Source organism: Peromyscus leucopus, chromosome 3, assembly GCF_004664715.2.
Source record: "Peromyscus leucopus breed LL Stock chromosome 3, UCI_PerLeu_2.1, whole genome shotgun sequence".
Classification (NCBI taxonomy): domain Eukaryota; kingdom Metazoa; phylum Chordata; class Mammalia; order Rodentia; family Cricetidae; genus Peromyscus; species Peromyscus leucopus.
The window spans coordinates 138,864,429-138,890,255 of record NC_051065.1 but is presented as its reverse complement, the minus strand read 5'-3'; the positions used below and the strand labels follow the sequence as shown (position 1 = coordinate 138,890,255).

The following is a 25,827-nucleotide window of genomic DNA, read 5'->3' as shown; positions in this document are numbered from 1 at the left end:
CCAGAGCATGTGCCCAGCCTGGGCCATGGGTCCCATCCCTGCTACTCCAAACAGATAACAAAGAAAGGACAGGAAGGACTTGTGGATAACGAGAACTCGGCTTCTTTGGTGGTGTGAGAGAATTTAGCTCTGTTGGGAAACTTGGAGGGGACCAAGTTGTAAGATTTCATAGGTCAGAAGTTCACGACAAAGATGAAGTCTTGGGAGACACACAGTGGGAAACTGTAGTGTGATTGGGCACGGCCTGAGGATGGCTCTGGCCTTGGAGATGAGACACAGCACCTCCACCTTTGCGACAAGGACACTTGTGTGTCTCTGTACCCTTCAGCTGCACACCACGTTTCCCGTCAGCAATGCTTTCCAGTCTAGATTTCTAGACTGCGTTCCTGTTTCAGTTCACAGGATCAATTACCTAGCTTGTTTTCTGCCTCTTCTGGACAGTGCCTACATTCTGTCAGCACTCTGGGGCAGGACTCTGCTATCTCCAGTGGAGGGATGAGGAAGCTGAGGCTCAGAGCTGTTAAGTAACCGAAGCCTCCAAAGGTGATCGGCCATATGTGAGACCAGGCTTTAGACCCAGGTCTGGCTGATCCTCAGCCTTCACACGTGCTGTGTATCTGCCTGTCCCACTGGAATGGCTCTTTGGCCTCCCGCTTATTGTATTGTTCCTGTGGTAGCCCCCTCTCCTCCTTCCATGCTCTGAGGGCCTGGACTGGAACTTGGAAAAGCCTTCTTGTGTCTGCATAGGCCATCTGCTTCTTTCCTGAGTATGCCCACCCCATGCTCCCATCGGCTCTTCGTGTCCTAGGTTCCCTAGTTCCTCTGAAGGGATGGAGCCTATTCCAGGCAATCCTTAGGTCTTCCCTCCAGGTCAGTGGCCCATTTCCAGTGTCTTCATTGTTCCCTGCTGCTTACACACACACACACACACACACACACACACACACACACACACACACACACACACCAGAGTCATTTGATGTTTAACAAAACAGAGATACACTCCTTAGGGATTTATTTTATGATCATGTAAAAACCTAGCTCTCACCTCAGAAAATAAGAAAATAAGATAGTTTATTCAGAAGCCCAAAATTCGTGACTGGTCTGGGAACACTAATTCGGGTTACCCTGAATGCCGTATTTCAGTTTGGTAACAGCTTTGTGAAGTTTTTGTAGTGGTAGGACAAAGAAAATCATCTAGATTCTGCATATGTGAGAAAACATGCAATATCTAAGCCAGGCTTATTTTGCTTACAATGACAGTCTCCTATTCTATCCATTTTCCTTGCAGATGACATAATTCTATTCTCCTTTTATTCATTCTTAGAGCTGAACAAACTCTAGTGTGTATGTCCTACATTCCACCATTCATCTCTTGATGGATGTCTAGACTGACTATTCTTTTTTAATGTGTGTTCTTGGTGCTGTAGACATAAGGGTTTATTTCTGGGCTGTGTTCTGTCCATTGGTCAGTGTGTCTATTTTGACTTCTGTAGTTTCACAGTGTGTCTTGGAGTCAGGTATTGTAACACCTCCAGCTTTTTCCTTTCCTCCAGGGCCACTCTGCTCAGGCTCCACTGTGGCTCATCCAAGTTTCGGGAGCACCTTTCATGTGTCTGTGCGGAATGGCCCTGGTGTCCTGATAGAACTTGATGGATTTTTTTCTTAGTACTAATTGTTTTTCTGGATGATACACCTCTCAGCGGTGAGATCCTGAGGGTAACTGAACAATGAGATCCAAAGGGGGCAGCACCTCTTTCTTATTCTGGTGTGACTCCCCCCCCCCCATGGCAGAGGCTTATGCAGAAATTAGAGACTGCTTCTCCCTGGCCTGGCACAGTGGCTCTTACCCACAAAAGACCCATGGCTCGGGCTTCTAGTAGTTTACCTCCCTGCCAACCTATGGGCATGACTTCCATGTTCTCCTTCAGCTGCAGCGGAAGGGATGGAGGACGAGACAGCGGTGAGCAGCTCACTGCAGTTGGCGACTGACACACCCACCAGAACACAGGCGTGTGACCACAGCAGGAAGGGTTTAAAACACGGTTGTGGAGCATAAACAGTCGTTCGCTGTTTATTGGAAAATCAAATTGTTTGTTTAAAGAGTTGGGCTTTCTTCTAGAAGTTCCTGTAACCTAGTTACGTGCAACTTTTCTCTTTCCGGGCCTGCTTGTGTTTCCTGGAACAGTAAAGTCGCGTTAACAGATAGTGGAAAAGTCAGGTTAATGTGCACAGTAAATGGTGGGGGTGGGAGGAGTTTGGGATTTGAGTGTCCCTGTCCTGAGAGTCACGGTCTCTGGAATGGTGCGTACATTCACCCACAGAAGTGCCACCTCCACTAGGCGGTATCTACATGCCCAGCTGGATATGGGGCCTGCAGGGAAGCGTGTGCATCTTAACAAACACTTCACAAGACGGTTGTAAAACCACTGAACTGCATGCACGTCACGGTCCATGAGTTGATTGCCAAGTACTTTAGCCATGGCCCACAGGAGCCTGGGAGGTCAGTTCAGGTAAACTCTGACTTTGTGTGTCTGGCCCTGTGGTTGGGCCAAGGATGGAGAGTAGGGAATCTCCCAGCAAGGTAGGACGTCACGACTGGAGATGGTTCCGGAGTGTGAGCAGTTGAGCGAGCTGCGCTGGCCACACCCTTCCACTCCCCTGCCCTCCCAAGAGATTTATTTGGGGGCATCTTGGCAGACCTGGGGGCCAGCCCACAGGAGCACTGAGCCACTGGCAAACCGCTTCCTAAGAGCTAAGTCGTTCATGGGCAGGTCCTCGGAAGGTATCACTTTCACTCTGAGTTCCCATTCAGGTGGATTTGGGGTTTTGTTCTGCCCCTCCGACCAGCTCTCCCTTTTCTCCTGAGTATTTGAAGACCAGCTGGAAAAGTACTAATACTGTCTGCCCTCCACCCCCGCCCATTTCACTGTGTAAAAATAGAAGGATTGGCTTTCTTCAGGCCTGGCTTTGATCTCCCATCTTTGTCAAGACCTTTTTTGAAGGTTCTCTGAGGTACGACATTCTGGGCTCCGTGCTGGAGCCGGGAAGAGAGTGAGTGGGCAGGGGGAATGGTGTTGTATTTACAAGTTTGGGGTGAGATGAGTGTCTGCAAGGTGTAAGCGTCTGGGAAGGAAAGGGGGCATAGGAATAATGGGGTCCTTGCAGAGGGGTACAGGCATGCAGAACACAGGAGGCCCTCCATCTTCTCTAGTGACAGATCTGCAGAGCTGAGAAAGGGGCATTCCAGGCAGTGCTCAGGGTCTGATGTCCTGTCCTCCGTGTGGGCGGGAAGTGCTGCTGGCACTTTGTGTCCTGGCATAGGAGCTGTGCCCTCCCCTGGAGTTTCCCCCGAATGATCACAGCTTCACCATACATACATATGAAAATCACATTTCAGTACAAATAAAATACCACCATAGGTCGCACTGCAGTTAGATAAAACGTTTCCTCAACACATTCATCTTAGCTCACTGGAGGGGTTACTTTATGCTTTGTTTTTTGTTTGGAGAAAGGGTCTTACTGTGTAGCTCTGTTTGGCCTGGAACATTCTATTAAAGGTATGTGTCTGGCTAAACTTTAAATTCTGTAATTACACTTAAGTTAAAATGCATATTGTACTACTATGCAAAAAGTTCTCTTCATATTCCATATTCTGCAAGCTTTTTCCTATTAGTTTAAAATGTTACCTTTGAAACTTAATAGATTTGTTTTTTATGTGTATGACTATGCCTGAGTGTATCTGTGTGCAACGCACACACGCAGGAGCCCTTAGGGGTCAGAAGAGGGTGTCAGATCTCCTGGAGTGGGAGTTACAGGTGGTTGTGAGCTGCCATGCGGGTGCTGGGACCCGAACCCTAGCTCTCTGCAAGAGCAGCATGTGCTCTTAACCGATGAACCACCACTGGCCCTTCCACGTTGTTGGTGCTGCAGTGCAGCGCCAGGCTCGTCAGCGGCACACTCCACTCTCCATCTTGTCCCATCGGATATCTTGGTGGGCAGTGACAGGCCTGGGGGTCCTTTCCTGTGATGACAAAGCCTTTTCCTCCCAAGGACCTGTCTGAGTCTGTTCTGCAGTTAACTTTTTCTTCCTCCCTCCCTCCCTCCCTCCTCCCTCCCTCCCTCCCTCCCTCCGTCCTCCCTCCTCTCCTTCCTTCCCTTTCTTTCTTTTCCCTCTTTCCTTTTTTCTTTCGTAAAGAGAGAGAGTTCTCCATCAAACAGTGACAAGGCATCTAGCACCGTGGTTCTCAACCTGTGGGTCGCAACCCCTTTCCCAGGGGTGGCTGAGGACATCGGGAAACACAGATGTTTATATACATTTCATAACAGTAGTGAAATTATAAAGTAGCACGGAAAACAGTTTTATGGTTGGGGGAGGGGTTACAACGTGAGGAACTGTATTAAAGGGTCGCACCATTAGGAAGGTTGAGAGCCACTGTCCAGGCAGAAGTCTAGAGGAAGCTGACTAGTGTCAGAGGCGGTGGCCGTCTTAGGACTGTTGAGACCTGCCTGTCCTGGGATGTTTGGGAGCGTGTGTTACTCATTGGGAGTGTGTTGAGATTTCTCTCTGTGGATGAGTCCTGGGTCTGGTGAGGTGGCTGCATGGGTAAAGGTGCTTGCCGTCAAGGCTGATACCCTGAGTTTGATCCCCGAGACCCACATGGTGAATGAAGAGAACCTACACTCCCCAAGTTGTCCTCTGACCGCCGCGAATGCAGCATGAGGACATCGTGTGGTGGAGCTGCTGGGCTTTGTCAAGCGAGCTGCTGAGATGTATGCCTCTGTCCCTTTCTCCGCAGGAAAAACCACCCAGCACCCTTTCTTTCTTGTCACTAATTACACTTTGTTTACTCTGTGTGTGCACAGCTCATCTGTGTGTAGACGAGCCAGAGTGTGCCTGTGGAGGTCAGAGGACAACTTGAGTGTCAGTTCTCACCTGCCACCATCTGGGTTTGGGGGAACGCATGGCTCACAGAGCAATGCGTCAGCCAGTGCAGGGTTGTCCCTAATGCTGTAATAGATAGAAAACACCCCATGACCTGCTCAACTCATGCTCATGTGGTCCGTAAGTAAAAAGAGCTGCCAGTCACACCCATGTCCAGAACTCAGCCACATGCAGAATGGCACAGGAGGTGTTGAAAACATGCAGCTCTTACTGGCTCAAGGGTGTGCTAGCTCAGTAGTTCTAACCTTCCTAATGCTGCGACCCTTTAGTACAGTTTTTTGTGTTGTGCTGACACCAATCATAAAATCATTTTTGTTTCTACTTCATAACTGTAATTTTGCTACTGTTATGAATCATAATGTAAATATCTGATATGCAGGATATCTCATTATATGACCCCTGTGAAGGGATTGCACCCCACAGGTTGAGAACCATTGCTCCAGACACTGGTAAGCAGAGTATGTTTTTTTGTTTGTTTGCCTCTTACAGATGGATCTGTCCGTGGAAACCCTCTTTTGCTTCATGCAGGAGCGCCAGAAAAGATACGCCAAGTATGCAGAGCAGATCCAGAAGGTGAATGAGATGTCGGCCATACTGCGCCGCATCCAGATGGGCATCGACCAGACGGTGCCACTGATGGAGAGGCTCAACAGCATGCTGCCGGAGGCCGAGCGCCTGGAGCCCTTCAGCATGCGGCCTGAGCGTGAGCGGCACTAGCAGGCATCTGCCTCCCGGGCAGCTCCTTCAGCCTCTGCCTGGGCCATGATGTTCGCTTAGATGCGGTTGACCTACACGGACTTGCCCACGTGATCATTCTTGATAACTGAAGTTGGGACAGTTGAATTCCTTTGAATTCTTTAAAGAACTCTGCATCGAGAGTTATTTTTATTTTGCTCAGATTTTTTAATTAAAAGTGTATCTAGACTAGCTACTGTAATGAAACTGGAGAAAACGTTAAGAAGCCATGTTCTCCTTGGCACCCTGGGAGACTTTACTCAGGCCCTCTGGGTTGTGGTTGCAAATATAAGATCTAACTGAGTCCAGTTATTGTTCCCACGAAAGCTCCCGTCACATCAAGGAGGTATCTGCAGTGTCATCCTTTCCTGCTGGGACACTGTCTCTTTGTTTCCAGGTACCATGCCCCTTTTGTGGGTCACTGGAAACTGAATTCTCCCTTCACTCACTCCTGAAGTTGTTGTCTGTTAGTAACTGCTTTCCCATACAGAGTCCAGCCTTCCGTCACCTCGGCAGACCTCGGCCTCCGTAACAAGGTTGGCACCAGCACTTCATCCTGTCCACCAAGGGTGGTCGTTCTCTCACTCCAGAGACCCACTGAGCTCTGCGGATGTGCCAGCGATGAAAGAGGAGGCCATGCAGTCTCTGCCCTCCATTGTCGTCTGTAGATCATGATGCCGAGGACAGAGCTGCTGCCCGTCACAGGAGTTGAAGGAGGAGATGCTCCAGGGAGGGAGGGGTGGAGTGAATGGAGGGGGCAGGCCTGCAGACAAGAGCTGGGGTCTGAGGAGATCAGGGCTGGCAGCCCAGCCTTCACCTTGTTCCCTGTATTCCTCCAGACCCCAGAGGTGATTTATCAGGAGTCAGAATAGCTTTCAGGGTTTTTATAAGATTAAAATCAATCTGTTTACTTTATTGTGTAGCAGCTAAACTTGATCTGATTCTAATCTTACTTTTTAATTTTTAATTTTATTTATTATCGTCATTTTGTATATCATGTGTTATGTGTGAATAGGATTGTCCTCTAACGCATGCTTGGAGGTCAGAAGACAACTTTCCAGAGCTGCTTCCCTCCTTCCACCGTTATGTGGATCCTGGGGATCGAACTCAGGTCTCTAGGCTTGTATGACAAGCATCTTTATCCACTGAGCCCACAAAATCCTGTTTCTTAATCAGATACTAATTTATAATGTTTTTAAAACCCAAAATAAAATGTAGGGCATAAGATAGTTGAATGGCAGAGGAAGCATGAGTATTTAAACTACAAGAAAGAAAAAAGATTAAATCAGAAATAGGGAAAAATAGTAATGTTTAGTCATTTCTTTTGTTGTGTTGGGGTTTGAACCGGGTCTGACTGTGTACTTCCAGCTGGCCTGGGATTCACTACAGGCCACGCTGACCTTGTGGCTGCTTCCTGCCTGTGTCCATAGTGCTGAGGTTACAGGCACTGTTTCACCATGTGTCTAGAATGTTCCAGATGACTAAATATACAAAGATTGTCCATTTCCTTAGAGCTGGAAGAACCCAGGCAGGACCCACCTCTTTCAGGGCAGCCTTTTGGTCATATTCTGCCTCCCTTCTTGGGGCTGATGCCTTCATTCCCCATGTGGAAGTAGGTGAGGTGGGTTGAGAGAACTCGGGGAGCTGCAGCAGCAAATGGGAGTGGGCCATTGTTTTACCTGTGCTGAGCCCCCTGGTGAAGGTGATCTCCATGTTTTTTTGTCTCATGACTGGAGCTTTAGCCATTTCTAGAGCAATTCCCAGTGTGGTACAATTTAAAACAGATGTTCTGTACCTCAGATCCTATTCAGTACCTAAGATGGTTCTAGACCATGTCCTGGGTGAAGGAAGTGGCAGCCTACACTGAATAATCCCCCCAAGGTTTTCAGTATACTACCCTTCTGTCTTGTGTATGCTCAGTTGTCAGATAGTTGAGGCTCTAGTTCCAAACTGAGTTCTGATTCATTGATCTTTTCTTCCATAGCGTTTCATTCTATTTTTGATTTTTCATACTGCTTTAGTACTATTTCCACAAAGTATTTTAATATGTGATGTAGCTAGATGAGGCCCCGTTTACCCTCAGAAGCAGTTTTTCCTTTTTTCTAAGATTCAGATGGGCAGAAAGTTGAACAGCAATGCAGCAGTACTCATGTCTTCACTAGACTGGGGCATTTTTAGACTATCACCACATGATCTTCACTGAGTTTCTGGAATATTTAGAACCCAGCTCTATGCACAGAGACATGCTCATATCCCTCCAAAGAACGAAGGGCTAATTGTCCACAGAGCTGTGTGAACAGTGCAGGCTTCCACCGGCACCATCAACTTTACTCTGCTTAGTGAGTGCCTGAAATGCCGCTCACACTCAGCCCCTGAGGACCGGGCTCTTCGGCCATCTCCTCATTTCATGGCAGAAGGGCTGGGGATGAAAAAAGGTGGAGCAGCTAGCTCACTTTCTTCAAGAAATCAGGGAAGGGCTGGAGTTATGCTGGGGATTCACCTAGTTGCTGTGGGTGGGTGAGGTGGTGTGAGCTTGGCTAAGCCAAACCATTTCCCAGAAGCCCCTCCTGGTCTCCTTTAGGGTGGCATTGGCCACCAGAAAAGTTCTGATGAGATCTGGAAGAAGAGGGTGCTGAAATTTGTCTCGGGTCAGGCCCCGTTCCATCTCATACACAGCTACTGGGATGTGCTACAGCCTGTGTTGTGTCAGCTTCTTTGGAACGTTCATGCACATGGATGAAAGCTCCCATGCGAGGAGAAGCTGCTGAGGGCTTCTGAGGTCCTTTTCCAAGGGAGTCTGGGAAGCCGAGTGATGAATCAAAACATCCTTATGCTGTCTCGTGGTCGGGTAGTATCCTATGACCTATCTGGCCAGTACAGGTTGTTGTGGAAATAAAACAGCCAGGAGTTGTCAGAGAGCCCAGGATGGAAGTTTCTGTCCTTGATTTTTGGTAAGCCATCTTTATTTCCCTGAGCCTCAGTACTAGTTTGGAGCTAATGTCCCTCACGAATGTGAAAGGCGCAGTCCTCAGAAAATGGTACTGTTGGGAAGAGGTGGGCCTAGGAGATGGGGCCTGGTGAAAGGAAGTCAGGTCACTGGCAAGCATGCCCTTGAGAGAAGAATGTCCCCTTTCCCATCCACTGTCAAGTCTGTGATACTCAACTCTGAGTCATTTGTTCTGGTTTTTGAGATAGGATTTCGTGTAACCCAGGCTGCTGGCTTTGAACTCCCTATGTAGCTGAAGATGTGACTTTCAGATGCTGCAGTCTCTTTCCCCAAGTGCTCAGGTAACAGACAGGTGTCACCACACCCAACACTTGGAGAGCATCCTTACCTGTTTAGATGCTGTGAGCTCCCAGGATTATCCCTCCCTCCCTCCCCTCTCCCTCCGTGCTTTGTAGACCAGAGTTCCACCTTGCCTCTAAGACTCTGTTTTGCCTCCCTGTGATGTGCTTATATGTATTTAGGGACAAACAGCACCGGCTGCAGGTTCTTTGCTACCATGAAGGGTAACTGAAGCTGGTCATCGCCTCTTGTTTTATGTGCAGATGTTTTTAATACCCGTGGAGTGGCATTAAAGCAAGTAACAACGAGGTCCCGTGGCTCTCACTTCTAGTCTCAGTGCTTGGAAGGCTGAAGCAGGCAGATCACTGTGAATGCAAGGACAGCCTAGACCACAGTGAAACCTGATATCCAAAACAAAAACGAAACACCCCCCACACACACACACACACAAAGCATGCTACAATCTTAGGGCCTTGTGGTCAATGTTTCTCTGGCTACTTTCAAGTCAACTTGACACAAGCCAGAGTCATTGTGCAGAGGGTACTTCAGTTGAGAAAATGGCCCCACTTGATGAGCCCGTGGGCAAGTCTGAAGTACATTTTCTGGACTGATACGGAAGAGCCCAGTTCACTGTGGGCAGTGCCACCCCTGAGCTGGTGGTCCTGGGTTAAGAAAGCAGGCTGTGGGGAGTAAGCAGCACCCCTCCATGGCCTCTGCACCAGCTCCTGCCTTCAGGTTCCTGCCCTGATTGAGTTCCTGCCCTGACTTCCTTCCATGATGGACTATGATGTGGAAGTGTCAGTCAAATAAACCCTTTCCTCTCCAACTTGCTTTTTGTTCACGGTGTTTCATCACAGCAACTCAACCCCAAGACATAGCTTTGTTTCCCTCAAAGTTGTATCATTAGTAATCATATATATGTACATATGCATATATGCATGTACGCATGTATAAGATTTCTTACCTTTCAGAAGTTAACTCCTCAGAATATAAAATATACCACGAACCTAGATACCTAACCAGTGTTGTCTGCAGAGTAAATATTTGGTGAAATGAGTTTCAGGAACATCACAGGCTGGAACAGAGAAATGGTTCCACTGTTTGGGTTTTGTGGTTTCTTTGGTTCACGTGCCAGGGAATCAAACACAGGGCCTTGCACATGCTACTTACACACTGAGCTACATTCCCAGTAGCGGCCTGGAGCTCTCCGTGTCCCTGCCTCCATTTGTATTTGTGTGTGTGTGTGTGTGTGTGTGTGTGTGTGTGTGTGTGTGTGCGTGTGTTTCATAGAACTGTGGAATTGGTTCTTTTCTTCCATCTTCACATGGGTTCTGGGAAATCTTGAAATCAGGTTGCCATGTTTGCATCTCACTGGCTAACGATTTTCTTATCTCCATTCTGTCTGCCTTGTACTGACAGCATTTCATCTCTTTAGTGTATACTTTTGATTAAACTGGTGAGGCTGAGCTTCTCATATAACCAAATATCTAAGTAGAAGTCATTGAGACATATATAAGATGGAGAAAAAATTGTTGTTGTTGAGATAGGGTCTCATAGAGGACAGACTGGTCTCCTAACCCACTGTGTGGCCAAGGATAACCATAAACTCCTGAAGTTTCTACCTTCATACCCTGAGTGCTGGGATTTCCATTGATAGCTGTGATAACAGCTCCCACCTTTTAAAAGGGTTCCTATGAGGAGAGAGGGATAAAAAACTTAGATAGAAAAATAGCAAAGAGGAGAAAGACAGAAACACAGGATAGCTTTGGGAGGACCTGGATCAAAACCCAACAGCCCCTTCTGCCTCTTCAAAAGGCTTTTTATAACAATGCCAAGGGGTGGGGCAAAAAAACCTCTCCCTTGCAAGATCAAAGCACACCGCACAGCCAAGTGCAGCCCCTTCCACACACCTGGTAACCACCCCAGGTCAAATCATCCCCTTAGGCAGCCGTACTGGGTAAACAGGCTCAGATTTCAGACCCTGAGTGATTGGGACCTCCACAGATAACCATGTCTGGTTTATATGGTGCTAGGGATCAAATTCAGCGCCTTATGACTGAGGTGAGCACTCTACCACCTGAGCCTCATTCCAGGTTCCAAGACAGTCAAGAACTACCCTTCCTGAGTTTTTCCTGGAAGGACTATGGAGTCCTGCCTGTAGCAGGTAGACATGCAGGCAGCTGTCCTTGTACACCCTGAAATCCGGCGGGTAGAGCTTCTCCAGTGTGGGAGGGGACACAGGCCAGCATCCAGCACTGTTCCAGGTGAATGACAAATGTGATGTATCACTGCCACTTCCATTTTAATGGCTAAACTCTCAGGTGTGGTTCTGTGACTCCCTTCTTTTGCAGCTTCAGATAGGGTGGCTCCCATCAAGGTAAGAACTGCCAGGAGAGGGAGCTTTTCACACTTATGTATAAACAGGTACCAGTTTTGATTTTATTTCATCATATTAACATACATGACACATCAAAATGAGAAATGCACAACTGAACCATTCAACAGCTTGCTTTACTCCAAAGAACACTATATTCATATTAAACATTTATAGTCTTCCCACTCTGACTTTACACACGGTCTCAACGGTTCCCAGCATTTCTCAGAGTCTAGTTTTGCTCATTCAAATCACTGCTCTGCATCACTGCAGAAGACTCCAGGCTTCCCTGTGCTCACATGAGGAGAGCCAACCACCACGCCTCCCACAGCGTGCCCCAGAGGCAGCCCTTTCCGCGTGGTAGCTGTGATTCCCAGAACTGATAATGTGACATTAGCGATGAAGACTGACAGCTGAGAGTGTGACTATCCGCTACACAGAAGGGACCATGGCCAGAGGCCCTACCTGACGTGTGGCACAGGCAGCGCACGCCCGAAGACACTGATGCCAAACCCCTTGGTCCTCCGGGAACATCCTTAACGACGGAGCTGTGGCTTTCACTTTTCAGTTATGTCTTGCCAGTGTGACCAGATTTTAAGAGGGTGGATTCTCACACATTTAGTGTGTGTACCAAAATTCACTGTGAAGCTTTGGGAGCTTCTGGTTACATAAGAGATTTTGATGTACATCAAAAACACAGCTTGCCGAACAGAACCTCCACAGAGTGGCAATCTGCTCCCTGGGCAGCGTCTGCTCTGCCATCATCTTAGGCCCAGACACAGCTTATCTGTACAGAACCAGTATGTCCATGAGGCTCATAAACCCAAGATCAAGCCCTTCGGCTTTAAACCATGTCACTCTCTGCTGGTTTTAGCAATCACTATAGGAAACATTAAGTCACATCCTAGTCAAAGGACCGTCCACTTCACAAACACAGAAAAACCTGAGATATGAGTCAGCCCCTTGCTACACTTCCAGTAAAGAACCATGACCATACCTGCCCACACCCACACCCTGCTGACGTGAATTAAGGCTGTACTCGAGAGGAGAAAACTCAAGCCAGGAAGTTGAAAGGCAGATGTGTCAGACTGTCATGAACACACTTGTTCTTACTACCTTCTTTTCTCAGCTGCCAGGATTGTGTCCACACAGTGATTGTATGCCAGGGACTGAGAAACCACTGTGGTCCTCCCCTCTGACGTGTCCCTTCCTTGGAGAGCAGGCTGGGACAGCTTTTGAAAAGAGCTTTCCTGTATTCACAACTAAACAAAATTCATCAACTCCTTTGTAACATTTCTAGTGTGTTTTACTCAGAATAGTTCTTGCTTTACCAAAGCCCATGGTAGATTTGGAAGTCTAAGAAGATTCTAGAAGTAGTACCCTTGTTGCATACCACAGGAAAAAAAGGCCACCTAAGAAATCGGTTTCCTGCTTCAAGTTTTACCTTCCCGAATCTCCCTATAGTTTTATTCCATGTCATGAAACAGAACTAAAAAGCATGTTTGGGCTGAGAATCTGAATGGGCTGTCACTCCAGCTACCAAGCCCAATGATTCACATTAACCTCTAAACCAAGTCTGTGCTCAATTTATGGGTTAAGAATCCCACTTTAGAGAATTCTTTGATTATGATAAAGAGGGAGGGAGACTGTTTAGTGTCCCATCCCTGGCTTACGTCTCTAAGCTGCCTGACTGCCCAGTCTCTAGCTGTGCTGAACTCTGGTTGGCCCCCTCTTCGTTAACGCTGAGAAGGGGGGTACATGGCAATTGCTCGTCCAGGCCTACTGGGATTTTGTGCATAGACAGTATGAATTTGTCTGGAAAGTGACAAGTTCCTTACTTATTCACAATGCCTAGAAAATGGGCTCCTAGTCATGGTAGTGGTGATGGCCCCAATGTCTTGTCTGAGGTACTGGATTGGTTATAAGTAGATCTAGGCAAGGCTCCTAATAGTTCATCCAGCAGAATGATGTCCATGTCCTTCAGCTATCAATCAAGCTTGGATTTATGACTCAGCTTTAGACAGGATCATTTCTCTTGGACTTCCCACTAGGGTCTGTCCCTCCCTAAGAGGGTCTTTCCACCTGACCCACAGCTGGCTCAGTCTCAGCGCTAAGGTGCAGTAGGGAAGGGCCTGGACAGAGATGAGTTCTGGAGATCTCTGCTGCACACGAAAATGGGAGGGATTCTGCCCTCTACCATCAAAAACAAAACCCTTGCTTTTGTGGGAACAAGATGTGCAATTCATTGAACAAAATCTCTTCTCCTGGCTGGGGGAGTTCTAACATCTACCCTTCCACTCTTCTGAGAGAATTAGCTGTTCTCAGTGCAGGTGTTGAGAGAACAACTGTGTTGATCCGTCTTTTGCTTTTACACCATAGCTCTATATTCCAAAAATATATATGTACATACATATATATATTTCAGATTTACAGGGAATATTTTTGTGAACAAGAAACAAAACAAAACAAAACAAAACATCAACAGAGGTTGCATGGGTCTTTCTTCTCAGGAGACCTCAATGATTTCCATGCTGCCTGAAAAGCTAGACTGACTGCCCACTTTCCCCAGCTCTTCCCTTGACCTGTTCTCTGACATGAGGCTCTCTCCAAATTCCATTTGGCAGCTTCTGCGCTTAAACTGCTTTTCAAAGGGGCTCTCTTCATGCCAGCTCCGCCTCGAGTCAGCTCTGTCACTGGGCTTCTGCCGCCTACGAACAGAATAGACTTGGTCGCTGCAAGTGGGCAGCTGGCTACAGCTGTAGGCAGAGTAACTGGTGTTGCCTCCATAGATGGCTGAAGCAGAGTAGAAGTGTGAAGGCTCTGTGGCAAAATACCAACTATTGGTCAGGGAGGGGGCAGAGGACTGGGGAGCCAGAATATCCGAATGCCAGCCCTTGAGCCCGTGGCCTGCGGTGGACTTGGTGAGGTGCTGCTGGCTGGTGGAAAGGCCGAAGAGGAAGTTGGTGTGGTAATTGTCCTCCACACTCCCACTCCGATGCAGCGGGGAGAAGAAGGACCTCTGGGTGGCCCCACCACTGCTGGCTCGCACCGAGTGCAACCTCTTGCTCTGGCTCTCTGAAGGCCTGCTGTGTTGGGGCTGCTTGGGGACGTGGGCCTCCTCCTTATCTGGGCTGGTCTCTGGAGTCTGCTCTGATACCTCCTGAACAGGGGAGAACTGGCAGAGCTTGTTGGTCCCATCCAGTGTGGCAGATGGTTTGTAATATTCCAAAGCATCCTCTGATGAGAAGCCATGTAAAGACGCTGCCACACTGGCTGAATACGAAACGGATTTGATATCGAGAGAGAAGGAACGCTTGAGCTTATTGCTGTCTTCCAGCTTCTCTGAGGACAGCTGGAGCCCGCCGAACGCCTGTACCAGTGGACTGTCCTCTAAGAGGGAAGGCTGTAAGCTGGGCACACTGGCAGGATGCCCAAGCCTTTGCCCTGCGGCCTCTGAGGTAGAGCTGGCACAGGGTGGACTGAGAGCCAGTGCACTCTTCCATCCGCCCTCCGAGGCCGCAGGCTCACTGGGTTTGTCCAGGTGCAGCAGCTTGAGTTTGCTCTTTGGCCCTGACGCTCCAGTCTGCTTCTTAATCGTCTTCTCAAAGTCCATGAGTTGGCCCAGAAAATTAAAGTTCGGAGATATGGTAGGTCTTTTTTCTTTCACAAATCTATAGAGAGGACAAAGCAAACCCCTGAATGTTACAACTGTACTTTGTCTTGAGGACACTAAGAGCAAGTAAGTGACAGGACATTACTATACCTTCCCAATGCTTTGGAAGAGTGCATTTCTAAGTCCAGGATCAAGGTGGAGAACACCTTACTAGGGGAGCTGTGGCATGCTAGGGTACAGCCTCCAGGGAGTCCCTTATTTCTAAGAAGCCAAGGCTTCCAAAGTCGTCAGTAAGAGGAGGAGTCGCTCCGCCCCGCTCCCTGCCCCACACTGACCAGCCCAGCAGAGCTACGCCATTCGGCAGCATCAACACTCCAGGATCCCCTCCTGGGCTCCCACACTCGGGTCTCAAGACAGTTCCCACAGAGATGGCACCAGATGGCAGTGTCAGGGCACTCACTACAAAGTGGTCTCTGGTGCTCAACACTGTCCTGCTGCGCTGGGTTACCCAGTCCTTACCCTGCTTATCTAGACCAGGTCAAAAGTCCTAAGGTCCAGTTGCCCCACAGTGAACAAAGCTCCTCAGTGATGGAGCTGGTTTCCAAGCCTCGGCTGTCTAAGGCCTGGGCCCATTTTTGTGACCCCCATGTTAAAAATTTCTTCAAGACATCAAACCTCACACAATAAAACTGTAATGTGTTATTAGGGTGTAGGCCCTCTCACCTGGCTTCAGCCTAGGCAGAAGGGTGACAGGGACAGAGGCCTACCTGGGGAGAGCTAGTGCAGAAAAGAGGACCCATCTCTTCCAGCAAGACAGGCTGTCTAAGCAGCTCATTTCTTTATTCCAGAATTTATAGTTTAGGAAATTGAAATATTTTAAAAAAGCCAACCTAGTATTTCTATATTCTTTCTTTTTCATATGAAAACCAACTACCTCTTGCCAACAAGGCATGCAGTGAACTCAGACTCTTTTGTCCCAGAGAAGACACCAGTCCTCAGTGGTCCTGCCAATTTCTGCCTTTCCCACCGAGATGAATGGAGAAAGCGGCCTAGTCAGAATTACTATACAGAACCTGGCCAGTTAGACAGGATAGGAAGTTTTGTTCAGATTCTATACGTGAGTGCATCAGGCTTTTTCAAGCAGAAGTACAATCAAGCAGAACGGACTCTGAGGAGCACTGTCAATCAGAAAAGGCCGTGCTTCTCTAGCAGAAAAAGAGGAAGAAGCTCTCCTGCTCTAGTGTTACTAAACAGTAGCTGAGGATGAACCCCACACATTAGAGAGAACTACAGCTAAGCAGAATCGTTCTTTCTCAGACTCCACAAGACCATGAGTCACCAGGAACCTGTGACGAGTGTGACCAAAACCATCTTGGTCTGCCTTCACCTGGTCACCCACCTTCATAGCTCTTCCTGTTTCAGGGAAAGTGAAAAGCATGTCCCAGAAGACATGCTCCTGTCTGTACCTGTAAGCCTCATCTAGAGACATGTCCATCCTCTTCATGATGTAGGCGATAGCAATGGTGGCGGAGCGAGAGATCCCAGCTAAGCAATGAACCAGCACACAGCCATTGGAAGCTTTCGCTTTCTCTGTGGAAGCAAATTTAAGAACGGTCACTAGGAATCTCTTCAGTAGGGAGATCTATACTCAGTGTGACTCTGAATGTTACTGTCAGCGTCTTCACCTGAGACTTCAAAGCAGGTCTCACCTGTGTAGTCTCCTAGTTATCTTTTAGTATTGTTTATTAGGAAGAAGGGGAAAGGCAGTGATCTTGCCATTAAGGTCCCAAAGGGTTATTAACAAGCAATGAGTTACTACCTCAGACTGCTTGGCTCTTCTTTCAGAACTTTCGCCATGTAGAATGTATGTGTGCAGGAGTCAATGGAAGACAAGTCAACCTCAGTCATCACTCCTCAGGTGGACTGTTTTTCAGACAGTACTTCACTGGCCTGGAACTCACCAATAGGCTAGGTAGTTGGCAGGCTAGCCAGCAAGCCTCAGGGCATTCTCCTGTCTCTGCCTCCCCAGTACTGGGATTACAAGCAAGCACCACAAGCCCATCCGTTTCACACGGGTTCTGGGGGTCAAACCTGGGTCCTCAGGCTTGCACAGCAAGCCCTCTAACAGGCTGAGCATCTCCCCAGCTATTTGCTTAACTCAAAAACCATGAATACGCTAGATCAGAGCTCTCTACTAGGAAGCAGGAGTTACTAACATATTGCATCATTTTAATTCCCCGGAACGTATGTGAGAGACTCAGGGAATCATTAGAAGCAAAGCCAGGGGGATTCACACAGGGCTGCCCTCTTTGCTGATGAGGAGCTTCAAAAGCTTACATGTAGGAACAGATGACATTATCCCAAATGGCCTGGAAGCAACTACCATGACTGATTCTGTTCTGAACAACTACACATGTGCTCAGCCATAAAGCTGTTGCCATGCGGCCAAATCCTTCTCTTTTCATTTATTAGTTAAAGCTGAGGTTAATTTTTTTTCTTTCAAGGCAGGGTTTTTCTGTACAGCCCTGACTGTCCTGGAACTCACTCTGTCAAACAGGCTGGACTTGAACCCAAAGATTTACCTGCCTCTGCCTCCCAACTGCTGGGATTAAAGGCGTGAGCCACCACCACTGGTGGCGAGGTTAAAGTTCTTAACATACAGTTATACACTGGAAGAGATACAGACTTCTAGTAGACATGATTTATTATTCATTATATGCTAAGCAATTTAAGAGTGTGCAAAGAATAAGCAACAAGCAGCGTCCCAGCTGGAAAAGGGAGTCAAACAGGAACAAATGAACACAATCTACACTGACACCCAGAACCAGGCTAACATACGTAACACCTGGGCCTGCGTGGAACGCCTGTGTCATCAGCCACCAGCACTGATCTTCTATTCCGTATTCTCTTTTTCTTGGGTTCGAGCCTCAAAGCTAAGGTTTCCACCTAATGGCAATTTCAGTTCTCTGTCATAGCCATTGTACTTCTCCTATGACTTGACTCTTCCCCCTTTCTTCTGTCTCAAGTATATGGGTGAACGTGTATATGTTGATCCCAACCCTAGCTGGAAGCTTCTCCACATCATGATGGGAAGCAGGCTTGGAAGGCTAAGAGAGAAATGCAGTGTAGACCACTGCCTAGCATGTTTAAAGCTCTAAATCCCATTCCCAGCATGCACACTAAAATACTTTGGTTTCAGTTTTCCTAACTGGAGTGTATTTTCTATTACTGCTAATAATGATCTGGGGCTGGAGGGGTGCTTCACAGCACTTGTTGCTCTTGCAGAGGACTGGGGTTTGCCTCCCAGCATCCACACTGCAACTGTGTGTAACTCTAGCTGCGGAGTATTTGATCCCCAATTCTGACATCCCCAGCAACTAGCACATACAAACATGAAGGTAAAACATGCATGAAGAAAAAAATCTAAAATAAAATTTTAAAATAATTATTATCTTAAAAAATAGACTAGTCGGGCGTTAGTGGCACACGCCTTTAATCCCAGCACTCAGGAAGCAGAGCCAGGCGGACAGATCTCTGTGAGTTCAAGGCCAGCCTGGTCTACAGAGTGAGATCCAGGACAGGCACCAAAGCTACACAGAGAAACCCTGTCTCAACTCCCCCCTCAAAAAAAAAGACTATAAAAATCTATCATGGTCCTGTTCTTATACTCCTCAATGGCTCAAATACTAGCAATATTATGCAAGCAGTTAATACTGTCTGGCACATATTTTTAAAAGATTATTTATTTTTAAAAATGGGGGAAATGGCTGGAAGGTTCAGCAAGTAAAAGTGTTCGACGCATAGCCTAACAACCTGAGTTTGATCCTTCGAATCCACAGTGGAAGGGAAGAACCAGCTCCCCAAAGTTGTCCTCAGCCTCCACATGTGCGGTTGCACACGTGTGCCCACACTCATGATTCATATATACACAATAATAATAATAAAATTAAATTAAAATTTTTGAAGGAGGTTGCAGAGATAAAACTGACAGTCGTACAGCCGCAGCCTGAGTATCAATGAAGCCACATAAACAAAGGAGACGCTGTGTCCAAGTAGAAGGTCAAAACTGACCTCGATTGTCCTGACCTCCACACATGCACCATGTCACACGTCTGCTGAGTCATACACACACTTATGTCCAATACATACAAGTAAACAGGTATTTTTTAGAAACCTGACAGTAACATGCATTACAGTGTTGATGATACATTTCCTTTCCCCTTCAATTTTCTGTATTGTGCTCATGCTGCTTTTACAACCACAATTCATCTGATAATTTTTTAAAATTAAATATAAAAGTGCTTATTCTAGAGTGGGTTCATCTGCACATAGGTCTTGACAGAGTGAGTGTGAACCCGAGTCTTAGCGTGGAAGTCACACGCAAAGACCTGGCAGAGAGGGCCAGGACCATGCACAGGACAGTCCTATCAGTCCCGACAGGGCACTCAGAAAGCAGTCTACCTTGGCTGGCACTCACCAGCCAGGTCAGAACTAACTGGGGGTGGCTGCAAACGTGGGAGTAGGGGGGTTCTCGGGGGTGTCAGGCTGAGACACCTTTCTGTGTAGGAAACTCAGGAGCCGCTGCAAGTTCAGGAGGGAGGGACAAGAAGACAGCGATGGAGAAACTGGAAACAGCAGCAAGTGAGGACCACAGCTATCCAGGAACAACGTGTAGGTTTAAAAAAGGACAGGAACCTTTGCTCTAACAGCAGCATACACAAAAGGAGAGGGCTGAGAAGTTAAAAACTGAGGACAGACTGACAGTGAGGAGTCAGAGAGCTCAAACAAGGAGGTGATGGCCAAGGGAGGTTGGATCTACAGACAGGAGTATTGTTAGCCAGAGAGGGTAGCCTGGGCCTGTAGTCCCAGCTACCTGGGTGGAATGTCTGGGCCCCAAAGTTTGAGGCCAGTCTCAGCAGCATAGCAGGAACCTGTCTCAGAGAAAGCAAGGGTAGAAAAAAGAAAACTACAAACATTTCTTCAGAGCTACCTCAGCGCGGAGTACTTTGTAAAGTGTTTGGTGCATGTAGATTATCTGCTTTAATCCTCACACCTTCCCAACAAATTAGGTCTATTACCTTCGGCCTCTCTTTCAGAAAACAGGCACACAAGAGTTTTAAGTTAGTTACACACAATCACTTAACTGATAACCAGGGAGGAAGGACTCAAAGTCTGGCTCCAAAGTACATCCTTTTAACCAACTCTCTATGTTGCCTCAGAGCAGAGTCAGAGTTGGTGGGGGTGGGGCTGAGCAGGAGCTTGGATCATGTCTCTGAATCAACATGACATGCAATGGGAACATTAATCACATTAATCTTTTTTTTTACTTAAGGGCAAAAAAATTGAAAGCTATATTGAATATACTTCTTAGAGGTGCAATGAGAAAGTATTAGTTTAAAGAATTTTCTTTATGATTGTTTTAATGTGATACAGACTAGCTTCTGTTCATACATGTGCAAGCATGTGCTGGAATTTCGCTGGACTCAAAACTTCTTGAAACTATTGATGCATAGACTGAGGCTCAGGAAATCCTGTAACATAAAATGACTTCATATATAATGGGATGTTTTCACAGGGAAAACACAGGACCAAGTATGAGGGACTATCAGCCAGATTCATCAAATGTTTTCAAAAGATTTGAAAAGTGGGAGGGTAGGAGTCAGTTCTGAAAACTTAACTGATTTTTAAATACTTGCAACATATAATCATAGATCCTGCAAGGCTTAACCTTGGTGCTGTTAAAAGTTAGCCAGCAGGTCACAAGGCCAATCCCCTAGGAGCAGCATGGCACACGTCACCTTGACCATGAGTAAGTTAGCAACATCATGTGCTGCTTTCAGACTGAAATCTCTAAAAGAGGCACAAGTGGAAGGGAGTAGCTATACCTGTCTGCGACACTGTGATTCAAAGGCTTGGACCCGTGGTCATAGCTACATACCAATGAAATCCACAGACTTGTCCAACCAGGGCAGAATTTTTTCACAAAAGCTGTCATTCACAGGCACTCGCAGGAAGTGAGATTCGGGTATGAAGTCAGGCTTTGGACAAGTATTGCTGGCATTTAACACATAGCCAATCCCATTCTGTTGCATCAGCTCCTATAGAGGGAAAGAAATATTAAAGAAACGAATTGTACTAAGAATCATTTTGAAAGATTGATGCTTAATACTATGACAGATATTACCAGTTTCTCTGCAATAGTTATTCACATAGTGAAATCCAAAAATCCAATGAAGTGACGTTTACATATTCACAGTTGAAAGTGAAAAAAATTACGGACATCAGAGCCATTTAAAATAATACGCCTGAAGAGCAACCACACAGTCAACACAGTCAAGTCTCAGTTGTCTCCACTGCTAGAGAGCGCAGAACAAAGCACACAAGGGAACAACGGTGCACACAGCTCGCTGCCCACATGACCAGGCTGCGTGTTCTCGAAGATGCAGGCCTGGCCAGTCTTGTTGCTTGGCTTAAACGATCTTTCTGAAGGCTGTACCTATTTATGTGAGTTTATACCTACTGGATACTGGAACGTCCCACAGACCTTTCACATTCAAATGCCAGAAACCAAAGACATCATCCTTCTCCCTTTTTTGTCCTAACTCCTGCTTTCTCTCATCCCAACACTGATGAAAATGATACACTGAGAACATCCACCCTGCCAGCTAGCAAGAAAATACCACATGACTCCTTCTTCTTCCTCATAATCTCAATTACTTCTTCCATTCATTCTTTCTCTTCTCTCTACTACCATCCACCATTCAGTCCTCAAGATAACTTTTTTAAAAAGCCACTAGGGAGCTCCTGATGTGTGGGGTGTATTTCCCCTCCAAACCATATTCTTTACAACAACTAGGGTAACTTTTTTTTTCCTTTTTGAGACAGTGTCTTGCTGGGCATCCCAGCCTGGCCTCAAACTCCACACTCAAATGATTCTCCAGCCTCAGCCTCCAAAGTATCTGGGACTACAGGCACATGCAACCACACTCTGCTAATCTTTCTTACAACTAAGAGTAGGCCAAGTGCTCCTGACATACACAATCCCATAGCATGGCATGTGTACTCACCCACCCTTCCATGTTTAGAAGGCTCTGCTCCCGTCTTCCTGATGGCTTTCTTCCCACTTTCCCCACTCAGCCTGACCTTATCTATGAATTCCTTCCCATGGACATACAACCATTCCAAGCTCCATTCTTGTAGAGTGCTGTGTTCACACCATTATAACAACTCAGCATTGTATACTGTGTTAACGGTTGACTCCTGTCTCCCTATTACACAGTGAAACACTGAACAAGGTCTTGTACTGATCTTGTTCTCCTGTGTAACTGCACTAACAGGAACTTGTCATTTGATAAACACATCTACCACTGACCCGATGACTAGGCAAGCAGAAGCAGCCCCGCTCTGATCAATCTTCCCAGTGCTGCCTCTACGGACATCTTCTAAGCCTGAAATATTACTCTAAGCAACCCTGGTCATTTCTTCGTTTTCTTGGAAGACCATCTTTTTTACATTTTTCCAACTACTTTAAAGACAAATGGTAGTTTCCTTCCTGTTTACCTTCCTAAAACATGCTGGATCTCTCTTCTCTTCATTTTGCACACTTGGTATAGTAAGTGTATTTTACTTTGTACAAAGGATACAGATTGTCTGTGTAACCCTTTCTCATTCCTGAGATAACATCAAGAAACACCTTTGGCGTTCTAGGATAGACCAGTCTCTTCTTTACACCAGAGCACAAGGCCCCTGGTGGGCTCATTTGCTCCAATTAAGCTCAGGATCAGACCATGAAGATCTTAATGGTGTTCATCACAACCTTTAATCTCCAGTGCTTGGGGCAGAGGGATACTCGTTTTTCTCTAGGTGAACCACAGATACCCTGGGTTTAACTAAGTACCATCTGACTCACTGTGGGCCTAGCACGTACCTGGTAAGGAGACCAAAGAGACCCAGTAGAACTCAATCAGTCTCTGAGGCTTTTCTTACTAATGTCCTTAAGGAACCACACTAGACTTCTTTCTCTTCTTTGCCAATTGTATTAATTACTAAGTTACATTATGTTAAAGCAAAAGGAGGGGACTGGAGAGGTGGCGTAGAGATTAAAAGCACTTGTTCTTGTAGAGGACTGAGGTTCTGTTCCCAGCACCCACGTGACTCACAGTCATCTCTAACTCCGGTTCTGGAAGCTCTGACCCCTCTTCTGAACTCCGTGGACACTGAGCATACTCATGTTACATATTTATACATGCAGGCAAAACTCTCACATATATAAAGAACAAGTGAAGCTTTTTGTTTTGTTTTGTTTTTCGAGACAGGGTTTCTCTGTGTAACATTACTGGCTGTCCTGAAACTTGCTCTGTAGATCAGGCCGGCCTCGAACTCACTGAGATCTGCCTGCCTCTGCCTCCCAAGTGGTGAGATTAAAGGGATGCGCCACCACTGCCTGGCCTATTGTTTTTTTTAAGAAGCAAAGGGAAATAGTGGCAGAGTGTTCTGTCTACCAACTCCATAATGAAGATACAGACTTTTTAGAAAGGCTGTGACACTCTTGCTTTAACAGTCCAAAGGCAACAGGCATTGCTAAGGACAAAATATGTTGCATGTCATTAACGGCCATAGAGAGAATAGAGCAAGTGCCTGGCATGCAGCCTGATAATCCACACGTTACAGAAATGACAATTTAACCTATATTCAAAAATACTTGTTGAGCACCTTTATTAGAGGACTGTTAATAGAACACTGTGATGTATGGTACATATTAAGAAGGTGATGTCTCAAATATTAAAAAGACAATACCTACTATGTGCCAGGCACCATACTAAACATTTGCTAGTTTTACTGAACCTCACACTTTCTGTGTGATATGTGCTATTATCAGCTCCATTACAAATGAGAAAACTGAAGCTTAGAGGTTCTATATTTCCCAAGTCTCACCTCCACACACTAGTCATGCCTGCTAGAAAACAGTACCAAATGAAGATTCAAATCCAAACATACTCATCTCCAGAAACTACCCTTTCAGTTCCCATAATACCCTAAACTTAAGTTCCTTCTATAGCAAATTAACCTGAACAAGAAAGCAACAATTCCAGAAACCCACAAACTAAGTGTTGTGGTGCCTTCCTGTAATCTTAGTGCTGAGGAGGGACAGACAGACATCCCTGGATCTCCCTGGCCTACTGGTGAGCTCCAGGACAATGAGTGACCCAGTCTCAGAAAGCAAGGTAGATAGCACCCAAGGAATGACGGCCAAAGCTGACCTCTGGCCTCCACTCCCATCACTCAGTCCACCCACTCCCACACAGTCTCCTTATAAAACCTATTACCAGCTGCTCCCTAAAATTCCTTTGGGAATAAGATAGAACTTTATAATAAAACAAGACCAAATTTTAAAACAAAAGGCAAACCAAGTACTAACATGCCACATAAAATGAAAACGTAATTTGACTACTAAGTAAATTCCATAGTGCCTTCGTGTGTAGATCTGTAGTTACTACATCAGTGGGAATGTCAGTTAAAGAAGGAAATCATTAAGGATGACACATACTTGAAATGTGATCTATAGCTTAAAATTACATATTAAATAATTTATATGTAACATGAAAACAGGAGCAGGGCCATCTGGGAAAGGACGAGAACTAACTGTGTGGGACAGAGTACAAAGTACACAATACATGAATGAAAATGTCTTCATAAACCTACCACTACACAATTAAACAGAATTCCAAGTCAGCCGGGGTTAAAACGATTAGTAAAACAAAGGTACATTAACACACTGACTTCTAATGCAACTTCTCTCCTTAGCTGAGTAGTTTCTAGGAAACCACACTAAATGCAACTGTTTTTACTTTTTGAAAAAAAAGCAAGATCTCACAAAGGGCTGGAGATGTAGCTCGGTGGTAGAAAGGCTGCCTAGCATATATGAGGCTCTGGGTTTATTTCTATTACCAAGATAGATAGATAGATAGATAGATAGATAGATAGATAGATAGATACATACATACATACATACATACATACATACATAGATACATAGATACATACATAGATACATAGATACATACATAGATACATAGATAGATAGATGATAGATAGATAGATAGATATAGATATAGATAGATGATAGATAGATAGATACATAGATACATAGATACATAGATAGATAGATGATAGATAGATAGATAGATAGATAGATAGATAGATAGATAGATAGAAAGAAAGAAAGGTAGATAGAAAATAAAAGAAAGGAGGAAAACAAAGAACTTAGGAAACAATGTCAGTACAAACACCTCTTCCATTACGAATGCCTCCCAAATATTTATAGCTGCTAATTTAGCTGAGGTCATACAAAAACAAGTCTCTTCTCTCATTCTTATTCCATCAGAACATGTACTATTTTAATTAATGTACATAATTATAATAGCAAGCAGGCTAGCCCAAACAGGTCTGAGGGCAAACAACTGACTCTGGTAAGTACACTACTCAAACAGAGTGGCAAGTGTGCTGCAGGAAAGCCCACAGGTAGACTGAGGGCCCAAGGACTGCACAGTGAATCTCTCAAGTTAGTTGAATAAGTTTTAGGAGTTCAATAGAGCTCTATTAGTTGTTCTCTTGATTGATATTTCTTTAATGTTTTGGGGAATGTGCATATAAGTGGCTGATAGGGTATATTAATTTAATATTTTTTTATTTTCGTGTGTAGGTTTATGTATACAACATGTACGCAGATGCCCATAGAGACCAGAAGAGGGTGTCAGATCCCCTGGAACTGTAGATAGAGGCAATTGTAAGTCAACCATGTAGGTGCTGGGGACCAAATCTAGGTCCTCAGCAAGGACAATAAATGCTCTTAACTGATGAACCATCTCTCCAGC

At 46.0% G+C, this 25,827-nt stretch overlaps 2 protein-coding genes across 2 annotated transcripts in view; one reads left to right on the top strand and one right to left on the bottom strand.

The window, feature by feature from the left end:
• Nucleotides 1-6,652, top strand: part of Borcs5 (BLOC-1 related complex subunit 5) — a 77,908-nt gene extending 71,256 nt beyond the window's left edge. Inside the window, exon 4 of the mRNA XM_028894457.2 lies at nucleotides 5,435-6,652. Coding sequence (XP_028750290.1) covers nucleotides 5,435-5,662 — 228 coding nt within the window. The 3' untranslated portion in view covers nucleotides 5,663-6,652. The remainder of the gene's footprint in view (nucleotides 1-5,434) is intronic.
• Nucleotides 6,653-11,372: 4,720 nt separating this feature from the next.
• Nucleotides 11,373-25,827, bottom strand: part of Dusp16 (dual specificity phosphatase 16) — an 84,692-nt gene continuing 70,237 nt past the window's right edge. The window contains exons 5-7 of the mRNA XM_028894486.2: nucleotides 20,892-21,051; nucleotides 16,420-16,543; nucleotides 11,373-15,011 (exon numbers count right to left, since the gene is read on the bottom strand). Coding sequence (XP_028750319.1) covers nucleotides 13,847-15,011; nucleotides 16,420-16,543; nucleotides 20,892-21,051 — 1,449 coding nt within the window. The 3' untranslated portion in view covers nucleotides 11,373-13,846. The remainder of the gene's footprint in view (nucleotides 15,012-16,419; nucleotides 16,544-20,891; nucleotides 21,052-25,827) is intronic.